The sequence below is a fragment of the Lygodium microphyllum genome, chromosome 26, assembly GCF_053477565.2.
Source record: "Lygodium microphyllum isolate KBCC chromosome 26, Lygodium_microphyllum_v1.1.10, whole genome shotgun sequence".
NCBI lineage: Eukaryota > Viridiplantae > Streptophyta > Polypodiopsida > Schizaeales > Lygodiaceae > Lygodium > Lygodium microphyllum.
The window spans coordinates 96448041-96467338 of NC_141160.1; the positions used below are offsets into that span (position 1 = coordinate 96448041).

Here is a 19298-nt window from a genome sequence, read left to right on the forward strand (position 1 = left end):
CATGGCTTTCTTATCCTACGTACCCGCTTGGGTGGTGAGGCTATCGATTTTGCTCTACAAGTGCTGCTTCAAGGTGAGAGAGTGTGTGAGGCTATCAATTTTGCTCTACGCACACAAAGAGAGAGAGAGAGAGAGAGAGAGAAGCTTGGTGCCTTGCATCGCCACTACCCACGCTTTGTACTTGTTAGTGCTTTGCTACTCCTCTGTCTACCATGCTAGCCGTCGGACCACCTGCCATCGTTCACCACACACCATGCCTTTGCTACTGATCATGCACCACCAATCGATGCCGCCATTACCACTTCTTACCACAACATGCACCACGGCCACCACCATTGTGGCCCTCCATTGCAGTGCTTGCTGCTACTATGCCGCTACACTGCAGTGCTCCCGCCACCAACCCCCATACTTGCACTACACCGAGCTTACAATAAAACATTGAGCAATCATTGTATCCATACATAAAAGTGTTGGAAATTCAGGATTGAAGATGCACGTTCCTGCAGAACGCAAGTCCCTTGTTATTATCACAGTAAGAGTACACCCACAAATCATGCAAAGTTACACAAACGCTCACATGCAAACTCGTTCTTTAAACTTTGTAAGCAAGAAGTGAAGGAAAACGAGCCTTTTCTCATGTCCTTTGCAAAAGGTTTTGAAATGAATTTGCATGTCTACTATCTTTAAAAACAGAAATGGGAGAAGGGAACGTGAGAAATTTGATAATGAAGACAAAAAAGATGGCAATGGAGATGGTAGTCACCATGTTGTTTCAAGACTTATCTTGAGCTACTTGCATGATTTACTACGTCAAAGCAACTATCTCAAGAGCAAAGAGCAAATATATGGTTTGCATAACTATCTAGCCACACATCATGGAGTGAAACAATTCGGGGGATACACCAAAGCTTAATGACAACTGTCAAGATATTGATATAACTTCTTATGTTGGCTGTATTGGACTGAAAACTGCCAAAACTGAAAACAATCACATGTAATAAAATGTATTAACTCAGACTCATTACTTGTTTAATACGTCACCCAAAATTTAGAGCTAGCATCTTGACGCCCAACCCAAAGCTCATAAAAATCTAGGGACCTCCAAATTAGATACCCCTTGCACCCCACGCTCACAACAAAACACGGGACACTAGATGACAACCCTTTCAAAGAACAATACAAAAACATTAGAAATTCATTAAGAGACTTCTATAAGATGATACATATGCTTTGTTAACCCTCAAACAAACAAAGGTGGAAAATCCGAAAAAGCTAAAGCAAAAGACAAAGGCCAAGGCAAAGTGAAACGGAAGACAAAGACGCACAAGGACAAAAGTCCTAAATAAGGGAGAAAGGCGCGCAAGGAAAAGCACAAGTCAATACTTTCGTAAAAGAGCACAAGCGCATCATGGTTTAATTCAAGGAGCGCTGGGCTCTCACCCGTGCAATTTGTAAATGTAGACGAGCGGTGGAAAGAAAGCTAGGAAGATAGAAGGACAATGGGAAAAAGGGCCTAGGCCTCGGTCGGCCATGTAAAAAAGAGGATAAGGGGGTGACTGCTCAAAAGGGATTTAGGATTTTGTATATAAAGTTGAAAAGTGAATAAGAAGCTCATTCTTACGTGTAGCCAAAAGTGGCTCTCCTCTTCTTCTTCTTCTTCTTGCTTGCTTGCTTGAGCTTGTGCTTGAGAGAGAGTGTGTGAGAGTGTGAGGGAGTGAGTGTGTGAGGGTGAGGAATCGGGGAGGAGAAGCTCTCCATCTTCTCCTCTCTTCTTCTCTTCTCTTCTCTTCTCTTCTCTTGCTCACGACAATGGAGTTTGGAGCGTGGAGCTTGAGGATGGAGCGTGCTTGAAGCTTGCACTTGGATCATGGAGCTACCGGAGTGCGCGGGAGAGAAGGTAACTCGATCGGCATGGAGGTAAACTCACTACACCCATAGATATGGATGGCGCGTCAGCTATGTGAGAGATAGCCATTAGTACTCGGCTTGGAACGCTTAAAACAATAAGCGGTCCGAGGGTCTTGGCGGTTGAAGAAAGCTCCCATATTTTGATTCCGTTGTTGGGACATACGGATTCAAGCCTTGAGCGCTTGCGCACTTCGAATCGAGCATTGGAGTAGGGTTTTCCCCGAACCGGTGCTTGAGGTAGATAAGTAGGAAGCGACGGAGTTTGAAGAGGTATTTGATCTCCTTAGCAAGTAGGTTTTTGATTTGTTGTTGAATATTAAAGTAGGACAATACATCTCCATCTCTGGTTTTGATTTTTATTGCATTAGATTAAGGTTAGGATAGGAAAAAAGAAGGAAAACAGTAGGGTTTTATGTTGATGTATAACAAGCTGAAACAGGGAAATAGGGGCACAGGTTCAGATTTCTAGCTGAAAGGGTATGAGGGACTAACCTCTGAGGTCACAACAGGCTGGGATGGGGCAATAAGAGGCCTAGGGAACCAAGAAAGGCCACATTTGACATCCTGCCCTCTGAGAAGAGAGTGTGCTTGAGAGCTAGGGAGAGAGAAGAGAGACAGAGCTACGGGAAGATCGTCAACATGCTGATCGATTCGAGCGCCACACCATTTTCAAGTATGTCAGGCGTTTTCCTCTATGGCTTTGCATATAATTAGACGACATGGCACGATTCGATGGAGTAGATGTCAGCCTAGAGGCGTCGCGTGTAACTTGTGGGCCGTCGGCCACGCAGTCGGACTAGTTCATCCGAGTCCCAGAATAGGATTACCCTATCTCTAGAGTCAGACCGTCCGACTCCGAAAATCGAACCTCTTCAAAAACCGTCTGACTCCAAAAATCGGACCACCTTTCCGATCCAATTCCCAGAATCGAACATGCCTAGAATCGGACCAGTCCAGAATCGGACCACCCTTGTCTGACTGATCGGTCCAATTTTAAAAATCAGACACTCGGATCCTGGAAATTGGACACAAGGAATCGGACCACCCAGAATCGGACACCTATCAAAATTGGACGTCCGATTCCAGAAATCAGATGTGACCAAAATCGAACCACTGGGCCGATCGGACCAACCCAAAATTGGATGTCCGATTCTGATAATCGGACTCCTGAAAATCAGACATCTAAGAATCGGACAAAAAACTGTCAAAATCGGACAGGTATCTAGAACACAAATTTTGACGCATTTAAACCCCAAAATTGACCCCAAAGGCCACGTAGAGCTAAAGGCACATCACAGATCCATCACTGGGCTGAAACTTAGAGCAAGTAGTTCAAAATTTGGCTATAAACGGTCCTCCAAATTGCGCATGGTGTTTACCGTAACGGCCCTATGGGCCGGGGAGGACTGCCCCCCCCCCCCCCCCCCCCCCGGGCCCCCGCAGAGGGGGCTCTATCCCCTCCGCACCTCCCCCAAGTAGGTTGGAGAGAAAACGCGCGTCGTGACAGGTCCTCCAAATTGGACCCTAGTATAGTAATGGCTCTACACGAGCATAGATTCTCACTTGCAAAAGAGCGACCAAAATCCCACACCCGAACAGAGAGAAACAGAGACCCTAGAACATCAATGGGCCAATCTAGCCATCAAGGGCAAAAAGGCCACACCACAAGAACACAAAGACATTGTGTTCAGACCGTGTCTAGTCAGAGCAAAATGCAACATCAGCAAGCTACAAATGCGAAGATGACTAGACATGACACTCTTGACGAGAGATGTGCCTTGAGTAGCACTGCACAGACGACCCAAGACATCGGTGGAGAATCCACATCTGGTCGGAAAATTGGAGACTCAAGGGCATTTGTCAGAAGGCTTAAATTTACAAGCCAAGACCCGGAAGACGAAGACATAGTACCACCTGCTTATCTTAGGGTCAAACTCACCGCGAAAAGAGAGTATACTATCAATGCTCTGATTGATGAAGGAGCAAATTTTAATATCTTGGCCTATGAATCATGGACCCTATTAGACCAACCAGAGCTCACACCGACTAATGCAACTCTTAGCCCTTACGAGGGACACCCACAAGCACTCATAGGGAAGTGCAAAATCCTTGCGACAATTGAAACTGAAAGCTTGCCTATCCTATTTCATGTTCCTTCAAATAATACTGGTTACGAGAAGGAAACCCTCCTAGGAAGACCCTTCAAAAGGGCGACCAAGCGTGAGGCTGACTATGTAGCACAGAGGATACACCTGACACTACCAGGTGTGAGGATAGTCACAACCTTTAGCAAGGGTGACCTCATCGAACCTCGAGGAAAAGGCAAGGAAGGTGCTGACATAACAGTCAAGCCTACTAAGAGAGCAAGGACTTGTTGGAAGAGTTGATACAAGCACAGGTCGAACAACGAGAATCAATGAGTGAGGCCATGTCTGAAACAAGAAGGTCAAGAGACAATGCCAAGGACGGGCTTTGGACTTACAAATATCGTAGAAGACCCTAAAAGAAGCCCAAGCCTTATAGACGAAGGCATCGATGGAGGGTCAGCACAACGCCGAGATGGATATCCAAAGCGTTGCTACGTGCTCAAGGGTATTACGCATGTAACCGATGGATTTGAGTGCCAAAACCCCCTGCTAAACCTCCTCTGTCGCTTGAAGGTCAGTTCATATCAAAAGCAACGAAGCACAGGAGGAAATCTAAGAGAAAATCCAGGTCTTGAGGCAATAAACCAAACATGAGTGTTCGAAAGAAAAAGCCTCAACCTAGCATGCTTAATAAGCAAATGCCATATGTAACCATTGAGCGTGCACAAAGACCACTAGTGCTCAAGAAGCTTTTGACTTCCCAAGAGGATAATGAGCACCAGAGGCACAGCGCTGCTCGTGAGAAGATTGATCGCTCAACAAAGCAAATGGCACAATCGCCTAATAGCCTCGAGCAAATCATTCACCTAGTGCCCAGTCCACCTAAAACACCATATTGGGGAATATGGGAATTTCCCATAAGTTTGAAACACATGGTCAAATCTTTGAATTTGTCATAACTTGAACAACATAACTCAAAATCAAGCGCTCTATAGCTCAATAGATTCCATTTTTCAAGCCCTTTCCAATAATAGGTCACATCATATGGTTTTGAGGAAGTTATCGACATGTTATCCGAGTGCCACATTTTTAGTATTCAAAAAATGGGAATTGGGAGATTCCCAAACTCACTAATATTGTGTTCTAAGAGTCCTAGATCTCCTACACCCTCTTTTTCCAAATGGACACACGAAGCACAGCAACGGTTGTCAAGGGCGGCTGCTCACTTCAAATCTCTATCTCCATCTAAGCTTCCAAATGTCCAAGAGGTGGGACATGACACTAGCCGTAGCTCTCGGCCCAAAGATATGCTTGTGCAACTTAATGTGACTAGATCAACTCATGCTAGATCTACACAGATGAATGCTCAAAGGGCAAAAAAAGACACGACCACTTCCGATCGCCCTAGGGACCTCACACCACAATCCACTAAGAGTAGCCAACCCACTGGACTAGCCGCTACTACTTCCAATCAGGGATCACAACAGTCACAGCCCTTGGCCGTGACAATGTCCCTTGCGGAACATGTCCTTAGTAGTCTACCTGTGGAGGAGGTGTCACAACCTACTCCCTTGACAACTCCAGCACTTTCAAAATGCCTAAAGCTTAGGATGGAGGAGTTAAACACAAGGGAATTGGCTGAAGAGCTAAACTCTCCAAAAAGAGAAGCAGTTGTATCTTCACAACCTAGCAAGGCTATTCAGCATGCCACGACTGTTGAGAAATAGACAAATGATGTATGCTCCAAGAGGAGCTGTCCTGAATCCCATATGCACAGTGAGGAGAGTGGAACAACTCAAAGCCTATAAAGCATTGTACGTGACTATGAAATGAATACAATATCATGATGCTTTGTACTTTCAGTTAAGTGTCTGTCATTGTCAATTCTACACAAGATTGTGTTTATGAGTCCAAGCTAATCTATCTTGGAACCTAATTCACTTGTGTAATAGTTTATCTCTACTTGTCCATGTCATTATGAACTTGGTCTTCATCTTTGATCCACCATAGCTTGTGTCATGTCCTAGATCCGCATCATTTAACATGGTATCAGAGCCCAGTTGGGCATGTCACAGCTCATACTCTGAATCTCTAGTCTCCCTTCACCTCTGGTAATCTCTAACCAGCCCACATTCAGCTCATACCTCCAGTTTCAACTTCAAATCTCAGTTGGACCTTGTGGCAGCCATAGCCAGACTGCACCTACCCACCTTGGAGCACTTGGATCTCTCTCTACGGGCCATATCTTCAAGTGAATCCTTCTGGAAGTATCTTCCCTTGCTCCAGGCGCTTCAGCCTATCACATCGGACAGCAACATTAGCATCCACAGCAGGCAGCATTGCGCGATTTCCAGAAACGGCGCAGTCTGAAACTGCGTGACGGTTCGTACAGCTGCACGCACAACACGCAGCGCAATCGACACAGCAACCATAGGGCTTTTGTAGCCCATGACATAAGCTTCATGGCCATGTAAAAATTTCTGAGAATGATCAAGTGTGTAATGCACACAGACCAAAAAACCAGGCTGCTACAGAAACCCTAATCCAGGAAGCCATATCCAGAAATTTGGAAGCTTGGAAACCTTATTCCTCTTTCTCATTACCATCATCAACAGTGATTTTTTATCACTGAGGAATACTCTCTGAAGCTCATTACTAGTCTGGAAGTGTCCAAGGAAGCTCAGAAGCCACCCACGAAGTTCCTAAGAGGAAGCAGATCAAGTACCGACTAGTATCCATTAACACTCAACTAGTGTCAATTTGACACTGATTCTCTTGTGTCTCTTGACACATTAAAATACAATTTTTTGCTGGTTAACTGAAGATTAGCAACATGGCCGAGCTTGAGCAAATAGCAAAGTTTAATGGAGAAGGCTTCCATGCCTGGAAGGAAAAGACCATGTATCACCTAATGCGGAAAGACTTGTGGGACCTGTTTGAAGATGATGCAGATAACAAGAAGGAAGATGATGAAGACGGGTTCGTTGAAGAAGAACAGTTCAAATCCAAAGAATGGAAGAAGATGAATAATAAGGCACTAGGCATCATTGCCTGGGGACTAAGTGATGACGTGTTACATCATATATTTGGCATTAGAAATGCTAGAACCGCCTGGGAGGAACTTGATAAAATGTTTGGTACTCAAGCAAAGAATTCAAAGGTAAAACTTCTCATGCAGTTTTATAAACTGAATATCAAAGACAATGCTTCTATGACCATACACATTAATAAGTTTAAGAGTTTAAAAACTCAACTTGCATCTCTTAAAAAGAATATTGAGGAAGATGAAGCAATAGCCGTACTGCTTGCAAGTGTAAACAAGGATCCATATGAAAATCTTGTGTCCACTTTGAGTAATGTTCCAAGCCTCACACTTAAAGATATTGAGCACTCACTACTCGACGAAGAAGGCAAAGTAAAAACCAAGAATGCAAAAGACAATGTCTCATCATCTAGGGAAAATCTTTTGTACACCAAAGGAGCTGCTGGACCTAAAGGAAGAGGTCGAGGATTCATCAACAACAATAACAAGGATCGGATTACATGTCACTATTGTGGTAAGACTGGCCATGTAGCCAGTGAATGTTTCCACAAGAAGAGAGCCCAACAATTGCAAAGTGATCATCACCAGAACCAATACATGGAGGAAAAAGAAGAAGAAGAATATGCTTCCACTACCATCAACAACTCTGACAGATTGTTTTGAAGAACTTTCATTGTATCTCTCATATGTTAGTGAATTTGATTTATATAACCCTTGCCAAGATGTAAAGTCTCATGCCAAGATGTAAAGTCTCAAGCTTTAACTTGACTAGGCTGCCTATGAGCTAGTCTTCCGGGCCATGTCATCATGAAGGGGGGGCAAAAGCCAGCAAGTGTAGGGACTCATCATTTGAGGGGGGGTGTTGAGAAATAGACAAATGATGTATGCTCCAAGAGGAGCTGTCCTGAATCCCATATGCACAGTGAGGAGAGTGGAACAACTCAAAGCCTATAAAGCATTGTACTTGACTATGAAATGAATACAATATCATGATGCTTTGTGCTTTCAGTTAAGTGTCTGTCATTGTCAATTCTACACAAGATTGTGTTTATGAGTCCAAGCTAATCTATCTTGGAACCTAATTCACTTGTGTAATAGTTTATCTCTACTTGTCCATGTCATTATGAACTTGGTCTTCATCTTTGATCCACCATAGCTTGTGTCATGTCCTAGATCCGCATCATTTAACAACGACTACGTCCCATAAGGACACGCTAGGGAAAGAGAATGCTGAGGCCCAACCAAGCACATCAACGGTTGACCTAGTCCAAGGTCCTGAGTCGTTGAGAGATACACCTTCACTGACTAAGAAAAAGAGGAGAAAACAACGAAGACAACATCAGTCGCATGTGGTTGTGGATCCCAAGAACATTGACACCAAGAGCGCTGGAGAGCTGAGGAATGAAACATCGAGTCCATCCACCAATGACCCCATTGATGCCTCTCCTAATAGCGGTGAAACCTCAGACACATCCGTGTGCTCTGAAAAATCAAAGCAGTCAATGGTTGCTTACAACACTCAATCCACCGACAACAGAACTCGCATTGACCAATCAAGAGTGGATACAACGCTGTCACAACAGGGTGACAAACCTATACCAATCACATCCAAGGAGAACCATGATGCAATAACAAAGCCTCAGGAGAAACATGGAAACCAACAGAATATAAGAAATCCTAGCGTTGGCCAAACCTGCCCGTCTAGGCCTAAGCCCCCAGCAATGCTGAAGCCTAGGCAAGCACCTAGAACCTTGCATGAGATAGCAACCGAGCAAGCCCTCGTTGAACATAGAAGTGTCACAGAATGCTTAACCAAGTTGGATGCTAAGCTCAAAGTGTTCGCACGTGTCTACGTCCTGGCAGACATGGGCACATTCCCTAAAGAGCAGCTTGAAGAATACTTGTCATTTTCCTTATCCTGGGAAGAGCAAGAACATCTTGACAAGCACTATAACAGGCTCCTGTATGAACGCATGCGACTCATTTCTGACGAGGAAACCGACGAACTACGCTTAACTATCACATTCGATGATGTGCTCTGCCAACCAAATCTCTTAGAGATAGAGCAACTAAAGCGACTATCAGAGGATCGAAGTCAATTTGAACAATGTTGGTGTGAAAACGGTGTTGCAATGGCCGAACTAGGAGCCCAGATCATGACAGTCTCAAAGGAGCGATTGGCCAAATGGCGGTCTCAACGAGACCCAACCTATGTGGCACCAACTTTCCTTCGAGTGTGCTGACTGTCATTCGAGGTATGTACTTAGCTGAAACTAGCCAAGAGAACTCTATGTCTGATAAGGTTATCACTGAGGAGGAGTTACATGTTGCCAGTAGACTCGGACAAGGTTTCATGCTACTCGATGTTGTAAAATATCTATCGATATTGAGTAAGCTGCCATGAGTACTAGATGCGTGTGCCACGCTCCAGTACAATCTGGAGTTCTACAATTGGCTTTTATCCTCGTGAAGTGACATGGATTCATGGATATGTATATAAATAAACAATGACTTTTGTAACCCTGTATAGACACTCAACACACACAAGAAATAATAGTCAAGCGTAGGGAAAAGTGTTGGGTTCAACAGGCTAAGCTCCTCAGGTCCTCTCACCACATATTTAGAAGTTGTGTGACCATTCTCACCTCCAGGTGGAGGGCAAGCAATCCTCATTACCACCATAGGAAGCCTTGACCAACATCTCTGATGGTGTAGACAGGGTACCATCCCTTTCTATACACCTTTCTCCTTTCCGGTCTATCCTTCCAAGGATGAACCCTGCCCCACTCCATGACAACCAGTCCGCGTAACTTAGCATGAGCCAAGATCTGCTAATGGCTGGAGGCCAAATGAACATCATCATTGGGGCCATCCCTCTACAACAAACACTGCATGCCTCACCCCTCCCCTTCGAGTCATATGCACTTGATAACCCACACTATAATCCATTTCATGCGAATGGTTTTATCAAATATCAAGGCCTAATCCTTGGTTCGCATTTTGCAGGTCCCCCTACGTGGAAGACATGAAGCACCCAGAGCAGCTGGCTTGCAAAAACGCTCTCCGCTGTCGAAGGGAACATGCAGCACAAGCATCCTTCGCCGGTACACTACGTGCCTACCCTCAAAAGGTATGCAAAGAAACGAGATCCCAAGCAACACCGCCCTGGACGTAGACCGAAGAATCCCTAGGCCAAGGGAGTAGAAGCTCAAAGAAGCACACAAGGTGTGGCAACATCGGTTGTTTAAGCCCCCAATAGACGCTCGGGCACCAGGTGCTCAAAAGCAGAAAGGGTAGCTCGAGACAAGGAAAAATTCGATGCATTGTTCAAAAGCATTTTGGAAACAATGGCGCCCAGAGACTGCACCATTTAGGTCTCGGCCAACACCTTCCCTGCCCAACCTCACAGGAGCCCCTCACCAGCAGAGCCTCAGTCGCCTGACCACCCGGACTCACCCCGCCTCATGTAAATCGAGTAGCCCCTATGATATACAAGTAACTTAACAAGCCATCCTGCCATAAATTTTTGTCTTTTAATAATTAAAGGGGCAGGCTCCCCACTTGTACACAGTTCCCTTACCTATCGTTAATATATACCACGTCTTTAACAAACACTGAAATTGGCATCGCAATCAGCATCATAGAATTTTGAAAAAGTTACATCTGATGCATGCGACTTGCATATACTCTCATGAAGTGACAAGTGGATGCAAGATGACAGGTCTTCGTGCAAACGTGTTCAATGCCCAAGTCACCGACCACCAACCTCACAAAGAACCGCGACAAAGCCACGCTGCCGAATGTGAAAAATCACCCTTGCGATTGCCCACATCGCACGAACCAAAGCATAGTCATGGGCTATGCTCTCTTCCTGGGTCAAGCTCTACAGTGGGCTCACGACGGTTGTTACCTCAATTGTACCAACATCGCATCGCAAAGAGATTTGCAGTATCTCAAGTGTATCTCCCCATCTCAACTACTTCTCTGACAATGAGGCTAGGGCACAATCATCACTGTAATATCCATTTCCTGAGCCTTCGAAGCTTGACATTTCCCAACCCATTGAAAGGCTGATAGCCTCAATATATTGCAATGGTTGTACTCAGGCAAGTCAAAAAAAAAAAGCATAAGAAAAAGAAACAAAAAAGAAAAAAAAATAATTAAGAAGAAAAAAAAAAGAATAGAAACACCCACGATCACAACACAGCATCTAGAGGTCCTCAAATTAAGTGCGTCCAGTGACCTTGGTCGACTGGCTCCGTCCCTAGTCCCCTAGCATCACCCACAATGGTTCAGGGCACATCAAGGACAGGACATATCTAGGGCGCTCGTCTCGCCTATGGTTAGACCTGTCACCCTGACCCATTCACACGATTCCCTTTTGTACTCTGCCTTAATACCATTGCAATAGGTAAGCACTGCACGAATGGCCATGAAAAGTACACTGTCCTCATCACACAGGTCCAATAGCTACCAGCTACCGATAGTACAGTGTCCCTGTATTCAATTATGTTACGTCGTGCAGTCACAATTCAAAGGATGTCGCATACACCTTTACGTATACTTCTTCTCAACATGAACAACTTTGCTTCATCCACACATCGTTATGAGAAACCAACATGCGATCTTCTAACTATGTAATATCTAAGTATGCACAAGCACTCACATAATATTTACACCAAAATATATACACAGTTTGGATCCTTAAGTGCAAGACAATACTCTCAGCTTGCTTAGAGTTTGACCTGTCTCCCAAACTAATTAAACTATGTCTTGTGCACGATAGAGAAGACGAGCACTACCCCTAGGGAGAGACCACTTAAGACAAGTTTTCAATTGTAGGTATTGAAGACTCCAACGAAAGTGTCGTTCGCTCTTCATTGACACTCAGCTCTGAATACATATCCTTTATCATCCTGCAAGCCCGTCAAGAATCGTCATGTGCAAAATCCCCAAACAAACTGCCACTTGTACTCCATCAGTGCAATCCCCACAGAACAGCCCTACCACCAACCACTTAGGCCCCTAACGACCTTCCTCCCCACCACTACCAACACTCCTCCATGACAACCACCACAGACGTCCTTACCATCCACGTCTTCGGTGCACGCTAAAGCCTGCTCCCTACGACGGTAAGTGCCATGGGATTGACACTCGTCTAAAAGGGAGGTAATGTTAATCCTCAAATGAACAAATGTGAAAAATTCGAAAATGCTAAAGCAAAAGACAAAGGCCAAGGCAAAGTGAAACGGAAGACAAAGACACACAATGATAAAAATCCTAAATAAGGAAGAAATGCGCGCAAGAAAAAGCGCAAGTCGATACTTTCGTAAAAGAGCGCAAACGCATCATGATTTAATTCAAGAAGCGCCGGGCTCTCACCCATGCAATTTGTAAATGTAGATGGGCGGTGAAAAGGAAGCTAGGAAGATAAAAGGACAATGGAAAAAAAAGCCTAGGCTACGACCGGCCATGTAAAAAAGAGGATAAGGGGATGACTATCCAAAAGGTATTTAGGGTTTTGCATATAAAGTTGAAAAGTGAATGAGAAGCTCATTCTTGTGTGTAGCCAAAAGTGGCTCTCCTCTTCTTCCTCCTCTTCTTCTACTTGCTTGCTTGAGCTTATGCTTGAGAGAGGGAGTGTGAGAGTGTGAGGGAGTGAGTGTGTGAGGGTAAGGGACTGGGGAGGAGAAGCTCTCCATCTTCTCCTCTCTTCTTATCCTCTTCTCTTCTCTTGTCTTGCTCGCAGCAATGGAGCTTGGAGCATGGAGCTTGAGGATGGAGCGTGCTTGAAGCTTGTACTTGGATTATGGAGCTACCGGAGTGCACGGGAGAGGAGGTAACTCGATCGGCATGAAGGTAAACTCACTACACCCATAGATATGGATGGCACGTCGACTATGTGAGAGGTAGCCATTAGTGCTCAGCTTTGTGGTCCAACGGTCTCGGCAATTAAGCGAAAGCTCCCACATGCTTAATCCTTCAATCTACACTTAAAAAAACTTCCAAACATTATTGAGAATCTGTGGGTATTCTAATAGATCTAGCTCAAAATCCAAAGCATGCATGTCCCTAGTCCGCTAGCCAAGTGCAAAAGATTGCCATTTGATTTGCCATAAGCAGAGAGTTTTAATCACATACACCCAATCAAGTAATGTCACTATTCCTGATCCATCTACAACATCCAACATGACCTATGTGATCCCTTCATCATTGGCAAACTCTTAATGTGATATTTTATCTAAAGTTGTTACTTTGAATTTCCATAGTACATAAAGCTTGAATAATCAAACAAATGTGCAATTTTCACCAAGAAATACAAGAAATTGTCTCCTCAATTATCACAAACCAAAAGTTTTATTTAGGTTATGGTAGTTCAATCTATCAAAATTTAAAGATGACTTCGACAAAGCACCAAAGAATTTTATATAATTTGTCAAAAAAATGGAATGTAGTTGAAAACATGTTACAAGGTGGGCTATTGTACTTGTGATTTAAAGAGACAATACTAGCACTAGCTTCCAAAGAAGTTGCATGCTACAGGGAATCAAGCATCATCTGGTAGCTCTATAAGCTGAGCACCATGGACCTCCATTGTTAAGCTGCTCTGAATAAACAAAGCCATCCCACACTTCGCCTTTGAGTAGCTTTCCCAAAGTTTAATGCTGGCTTGCCCTTTCACAGGCTTTTTGGTCTGCACATTTTGCACAGTGCACACCTTCTGCAAGCTCCGGACTACAAAATCATTTGTCAAGACTCTTCCCATGTTTTCCCCCTTAGTACAATCAGTCACCAGACCATTCTCAAAAAGTGCTAGCCAAATGTCCACATTACCTTCTACCTTGGTTTTGATTGAAACCCCCACAGAAATTTCTAAATCAGAAGGAGAGGGCCTTGAAAATGTGGCCTGCAGTTGGAAAAAAGAAAGAAAGAGTTAAGAATGCTGATATACAGGTTGATTGGTGAGAGATTTCTTTGTCAATCATTCATCGAGCAGCTAATCAATGCCATCTACACCACTATAATATATGGTCTAACTTTCGGAGCTCATAGCCTACCAATATAGAAAGGTAGGTTAACCAAGGTAATATACAAACAAGGCAGAACAGTGGACATGTCTGACTAGTGCGAGATCTGCTCTGCCTGTCAGTGGTTAACCCTGCAAATACATGGAATATCAAGCCTAGCATGGTTCTGTAAAGAAAAACAGTATTGCCCAGACTAACTACTTGACAATCCAGATGCTGCATAGGTGTACATACATGAAGACATTGGACCACTTAACCGTTTAAGCAGATTCCAGACAACTAATCTTCAGATTCCAATCAACAGTGATTTCATAAGTCTGCGTGTGATCAATTATGATCAACATATGTGAGCCAGAAAAGAGTTGCACATGCCCATTCAACAAATTGTTTTTCACTGCACCCATTTTGAATTGCTTGTGATTGGGCTTCATCCCAATCTCTGCACCCCAGAGGGTAAGGAACTGCAGAGGCACTCAATCTTAGGTTTTGAACTCTTGACCTCACATTACCCTATATGACCATTTGGATTATTTGGATTATTTGGATCCATAAAAAAGAGACGTTATGGGGCAAATCCGCTCAATTTTAAGTTTTGAACTCTTGACCTTCCATTACTCACACACCCATCCCACTCATTGAGCTGCCGCTCATTTGTGGAAACCTGACAGTTAACATAGACAGAAAAAACACAGACAAAAGGGGAATTTACTGACATCAATGATCAAGCAAAATGCAGGATAATATGCGCAATTTTGCCTTACAAGACGATATGGATCCAACAAAAAGAGACAGTACGGGGCAAATAAAACATGCAGACAAGATTAAGAGAGGTAGAGATGATGCTGACCCGCACGTCAAGGGCAGGAAAGCGTGGAGCATTGCTGATGAGGGAGGTGAGTGTGGAGGCATTGGAGGCGATGCAGTGAGAGCGGCCCTGAATAACGGCCTCAGGCGTGTAGATGCTGTCCTGCTGCAGGGCTTCTCCATAGGCACGCTGCCGGCTGCTCCACAGGCTGTTAGCAAACGGATCCTTCCAACCCACGTAGTCCCAATAATCGACGTGGTACGACAAGACAATGATCGGCACATCTAGGGTTACATTCATCTGGTCGCTGCTATCCATATCTGATGCTATGCTGATTGGCGCAGATCCTGACCGCGCCTGCGATGAGAGCTTTGAGACAAGGAGATCTGCGGAGGGGCAGGAGCTGCAGCCCTGCGAGGTGAAGAGCTCCACAAGGACGGGGCTTACTTGGTGATGGCCGGTTTTCTGCGCTGCTGCGTCTGATGCAGAGGCGGATGCAGCGGCATGAGAAGTTGAGGAAGCGGAGCTTACCTTGTTCCTCATTTTGGAATCTGCAGACCCTCCTCCTCCGCCAGGGAAGCAGCAACACCACCGCGACATCCTCCCCGCACGGAATTCAAACGCACGGGACAGGCTTGCGCTCTCTCAGAATTTCTCTCTCTCTCTCTCTCTCTCTCTCTCTCTCTCTGAGTCTCTCTCTCAGCCTTTTCCTCTTCCTCTGGAGTCTGAGTATCCTCTCGCAGCCTCACACACACACACTCTCTCTCTCTCTCACTCTCTCTCTCTCTCTCTCTCGATTCACGCAACACAGTGCTGACACGCCTGCTCCCTCCCCTCTCAGGAGTATTACGTTCAAAGAAATCTGCTTTTGTTTTTTTGGTGGATTCGGGGTCCCAATCGCGTTGCTGGAGAGGATAGATCGTGGCAAGGCTTATCATTCGCTTTCGGGCCTAGATAGTAGATTTGTGAAATAGTTCCTTCCCATCAAGTTCGCTGTCAACATCAGTGTCCATAACTCATAACTAGGCGCTCCGCGCCTAGACTCGTCCCGGCGATTTTTGCTAGCGCGGGCGGGAGCGAGTGCTGGACACGTGGCACCCGCCCTCGCATTCTCTTTTTTTTATTGTGGGGGAGGTGGGGGGCTGCCACATGGCACCCACCCTTCACCTCTTGTTAACTAATAGTATAGATTTGGACAATTATCAACTGGCCTTATAGTTTATTTTTAATGCAACAGTATTTTTAATTATGGCGGTCGAAGGTTGGATCCCATAAACACACACGGTGGGCTCCTGCTGCTGCTCAACTCACTACTAATGCAAGCATTGAGTCCTTTCCGCGATGTCGAGTCAGTTGTTGTAAATGCCGATTGTATCTATGGTAACATCTCCATATTTCTCAGTGATGTTGGATGAGAGTACAAACAAAGGACTTGAGATGCATTTGATATTATACAGTACTTGTTTTGCATGCATAGGTGTGGGGGTTAGGCAGTTAAGTTTTATGGGTGTTATGATACTGACATATGGAAAAGGAAAGACCATCTATGATGCTTTGATGCTCTTTCTTAATGCAAGAGGCCTATCCTATGTAAGCAAAGAATGATTAGCTTGGCAACTGATGGGCCATCATGTATGGTGGACATGAGATAGGGGTTGTTGGGCTTCTTAGAAAAGACTTGCCAAATTTAATAATAGTGCGTTGTATTGCACATTGAGAAGCTTTGGTTTTGTTGGAGATGCTTGCAAATTATTTCTACAGCTTTTCATTGTAGAGAAGCTAACAAAGAAAGTGTATTCATGGAGCAATAACTCATCTAAAATAAACAAAGAATTGATGTCTCTTTCAGATTTCAGAGATTAGACAATTAGATGAACATTGACCATTATGAATTCATGCAGTCAAATGGCTTTCACGTGCACAAGTCATGGAAAGACTTGTTGCCTTAATGCTTACTACCTTGACAATTTGGAATAATGAAAAGTTAATGGATTTGTACAATAACGCAATACATTTTGTTTTGCAGTTTTGCATTCATATGATGGCTAATGTATTAAAATAATTGAATTTCTTGAGTCTAAAGTTTCATAAATAAATGTTGGATGTAACTTCCATCGGAAGTGCATTGATGTGGTTATATCAAAACTCAAACATTGCTTTTTTAGACCCATGAATTTCACAAAAGATACCACATACTTGTCAAAGTGCACTCTAAAAAATGATAGTTAGAAATGGTTGATAAGGATGGCTATTACATAGACATGAATTGATATATAGAGTGCTTCCTAAAGGTAAAGACAAAGATTATGCATCAACTAAGAAGAAAAAGGATGTTGAAAAGCAATATACTCCAATGATAAGACCACACATTGATGGTACTTTGAAATCATGTATGCAGCTTGCTATGAACTACATGCAATGTTTGATAGATACTCTAAATGCTCATTTTCTAGATCTTCCACTCTTCAAGGTTGTAACACTTTTTAGCCCATTTTTTAATGCTCAAGATGATGAAATTAGAGAGAAGAATGCTAAGAGATGGCTTGATAAGTTGGTACTACGTCTTCGACCATGCAAGGAAGGAAAAGAACAATTCCATCCCTTGGTTGATAGAAAAGCTTGTGAACAAGAGTTGTTTATGTTTACTGAGACTCTTTACTTGAATTGTGAAGGGTTTACAATGAAAGAAGCATGGAGAGTGTTTTCACTCATGAAAGAATGGCAAGAAAGCTTTCGTAATATGATTAAGTGGTGGCAAGCTACTCTTGTTATTCCAACAAGCACTATGGCATGTGAAAGGTTTCTCACGACAAAATATGTTGTCTATCAAAACTTTCCATGCTCTCATGTGTGGTACACTTATAAGACCAAAAAGATGATGTGGAATGTAATCAAGTTTTTGAGATTTGGCAATATGCTAAAGAATGCAAGATATATAATGTTTGAGCAATGTAAGATATATAATGCTAGGTATCTTCATCCTTTAGGGAGTCCTTTTCCTTTGTGTTTTCCTAACAACATGTCAAAGTGGTTGATTACCCTAGATATTTTGAGCATCTAAACCTTAAGATATATAATGTTTGAGCAATGCAAGATATATGATGCTAGGTATCTTCATTATTTAGGGAGTCCTTTTCCTTTGTGTTTTCCTAACAACATGTCAAAGTGGTTGATTACCCTAGATATTTCGAGCATCTAAACCTTAAGTACTAGTTATAGTTACCCACAGTAGTTTAAGAGCTTGACTTTTTAAGTGGTTCAAATATGTGGATCTGTGTATTCCTTTGCATATATAATTGCAATTTGCTCCAATTTATCCTAAAATTTTTGAAAAAATGATTTTTGAAGGGGACATTTTTTTCCCCACGTCGGATGGGTAAAATCAAGGGTAAAGATGCTTTTAGGACATCTCCTAAAATACCCATGAAGTGCATCCTTGAATGTCAAAAAGCACACTTGCACACACCCATGCTCGTAGTTATGATAGGTTATGCCTCTAACCTCAACCTGTCTTTATAGTCCATGGAAGGTCTTATTCCATCATTTAATTCCTTTTTACATCTCATTGAGAAGGTTTTATCTTATTCACCAAGAAATACATAGTAGACTATGGTTGGGGGATTTTTTTTTTTAATGCATTTTTTTGGCCTTTCGATAGATAAGAATGATCCCTTTTGCGAAGTTTGGGATCGAACTCACACACCTTGGCTCACACTTGCAAGCCTTAACTAGCTAGGCTATGCCCTCAACCTCCAGTTGTGGGCTTTTGCTTGATGTGTCTATTAGCTCTGTCACATGGTGCATGCTACAATTGGTCTATCACGTATTTGGAACATTACTATACTCTTCAAATTTTAAGAAATTACCAAATACCCTTATATCTTTTATTATGTTTTTGTAATGTGACAAGTTATAATAGTGAATATTTGAACTCAAATACATAGTTTTATTATCCCAAAGGTGATGTGGAGTATAGGGCCTCAACTCACATGCCCAAATAACTCAACGCACACTCAAAACACTACAATACAACCCCCTTGGCTATATTAGTAAAACATTTATACCACCATTTACAATTTTTTCATCAAGCTTAAAGATTCCTCTATTATGTTGCCAAAGAAAGCTCTAGGCTTAGTAAGTGAGCTAGGAATTCATCTTAACACCATCTTGTTATAATAGTTCAAATGTCAGAGCAAGGGAAAAGCAAGAGAGAAAAGCAACAATCGAGTGTCAAAAGCACGAAACCTTTTGTATTTCCAAAAAAGCACCAGTTGTTAGCATTTAGAAAGCAATTAATCATGTCACATAGATTAATGCAACAACAACTCACGCATCATAATTCTTTTTTAAGTAATAAATAAAACTTAGTTTTTTTAAAATTAAAATCTAGAGAAAATCCCTAGACAAAAATCTAGTGCTTAAAGTTT

General features: G+C 43.2%; 1 protein-coding gene across 1 annotated transcript; it reads right to left on the minus strand.

Moving 5' to 3' along the window:
* Nucleotides 1-13440: 13440 nt before the first annotated feature.
* LOC148013575 (uncharacterized) lies at nucleotides 13441-15766 on the minus strand. Its single transcript, XM_087668315.1, has 2 exons — nucleotides 14914-15766; nucleotides 13441-13945 (listed from the first exon to the last, which is right to left on the minus strand). Exons 1-2 carry the CDS (start codon nucleotides 15469-15471, stop codon nucleotides 13586-13588), a joined length of 918 nt encoding a protein of 305 aa, XP_087524441.1. The 5' UTR covers nucleotides 15472-15766; the 3' UTR covers nucleotides 13441-13585.
* Nucleotides 15767-19298: the final 3532 nt, after the last annotated feature.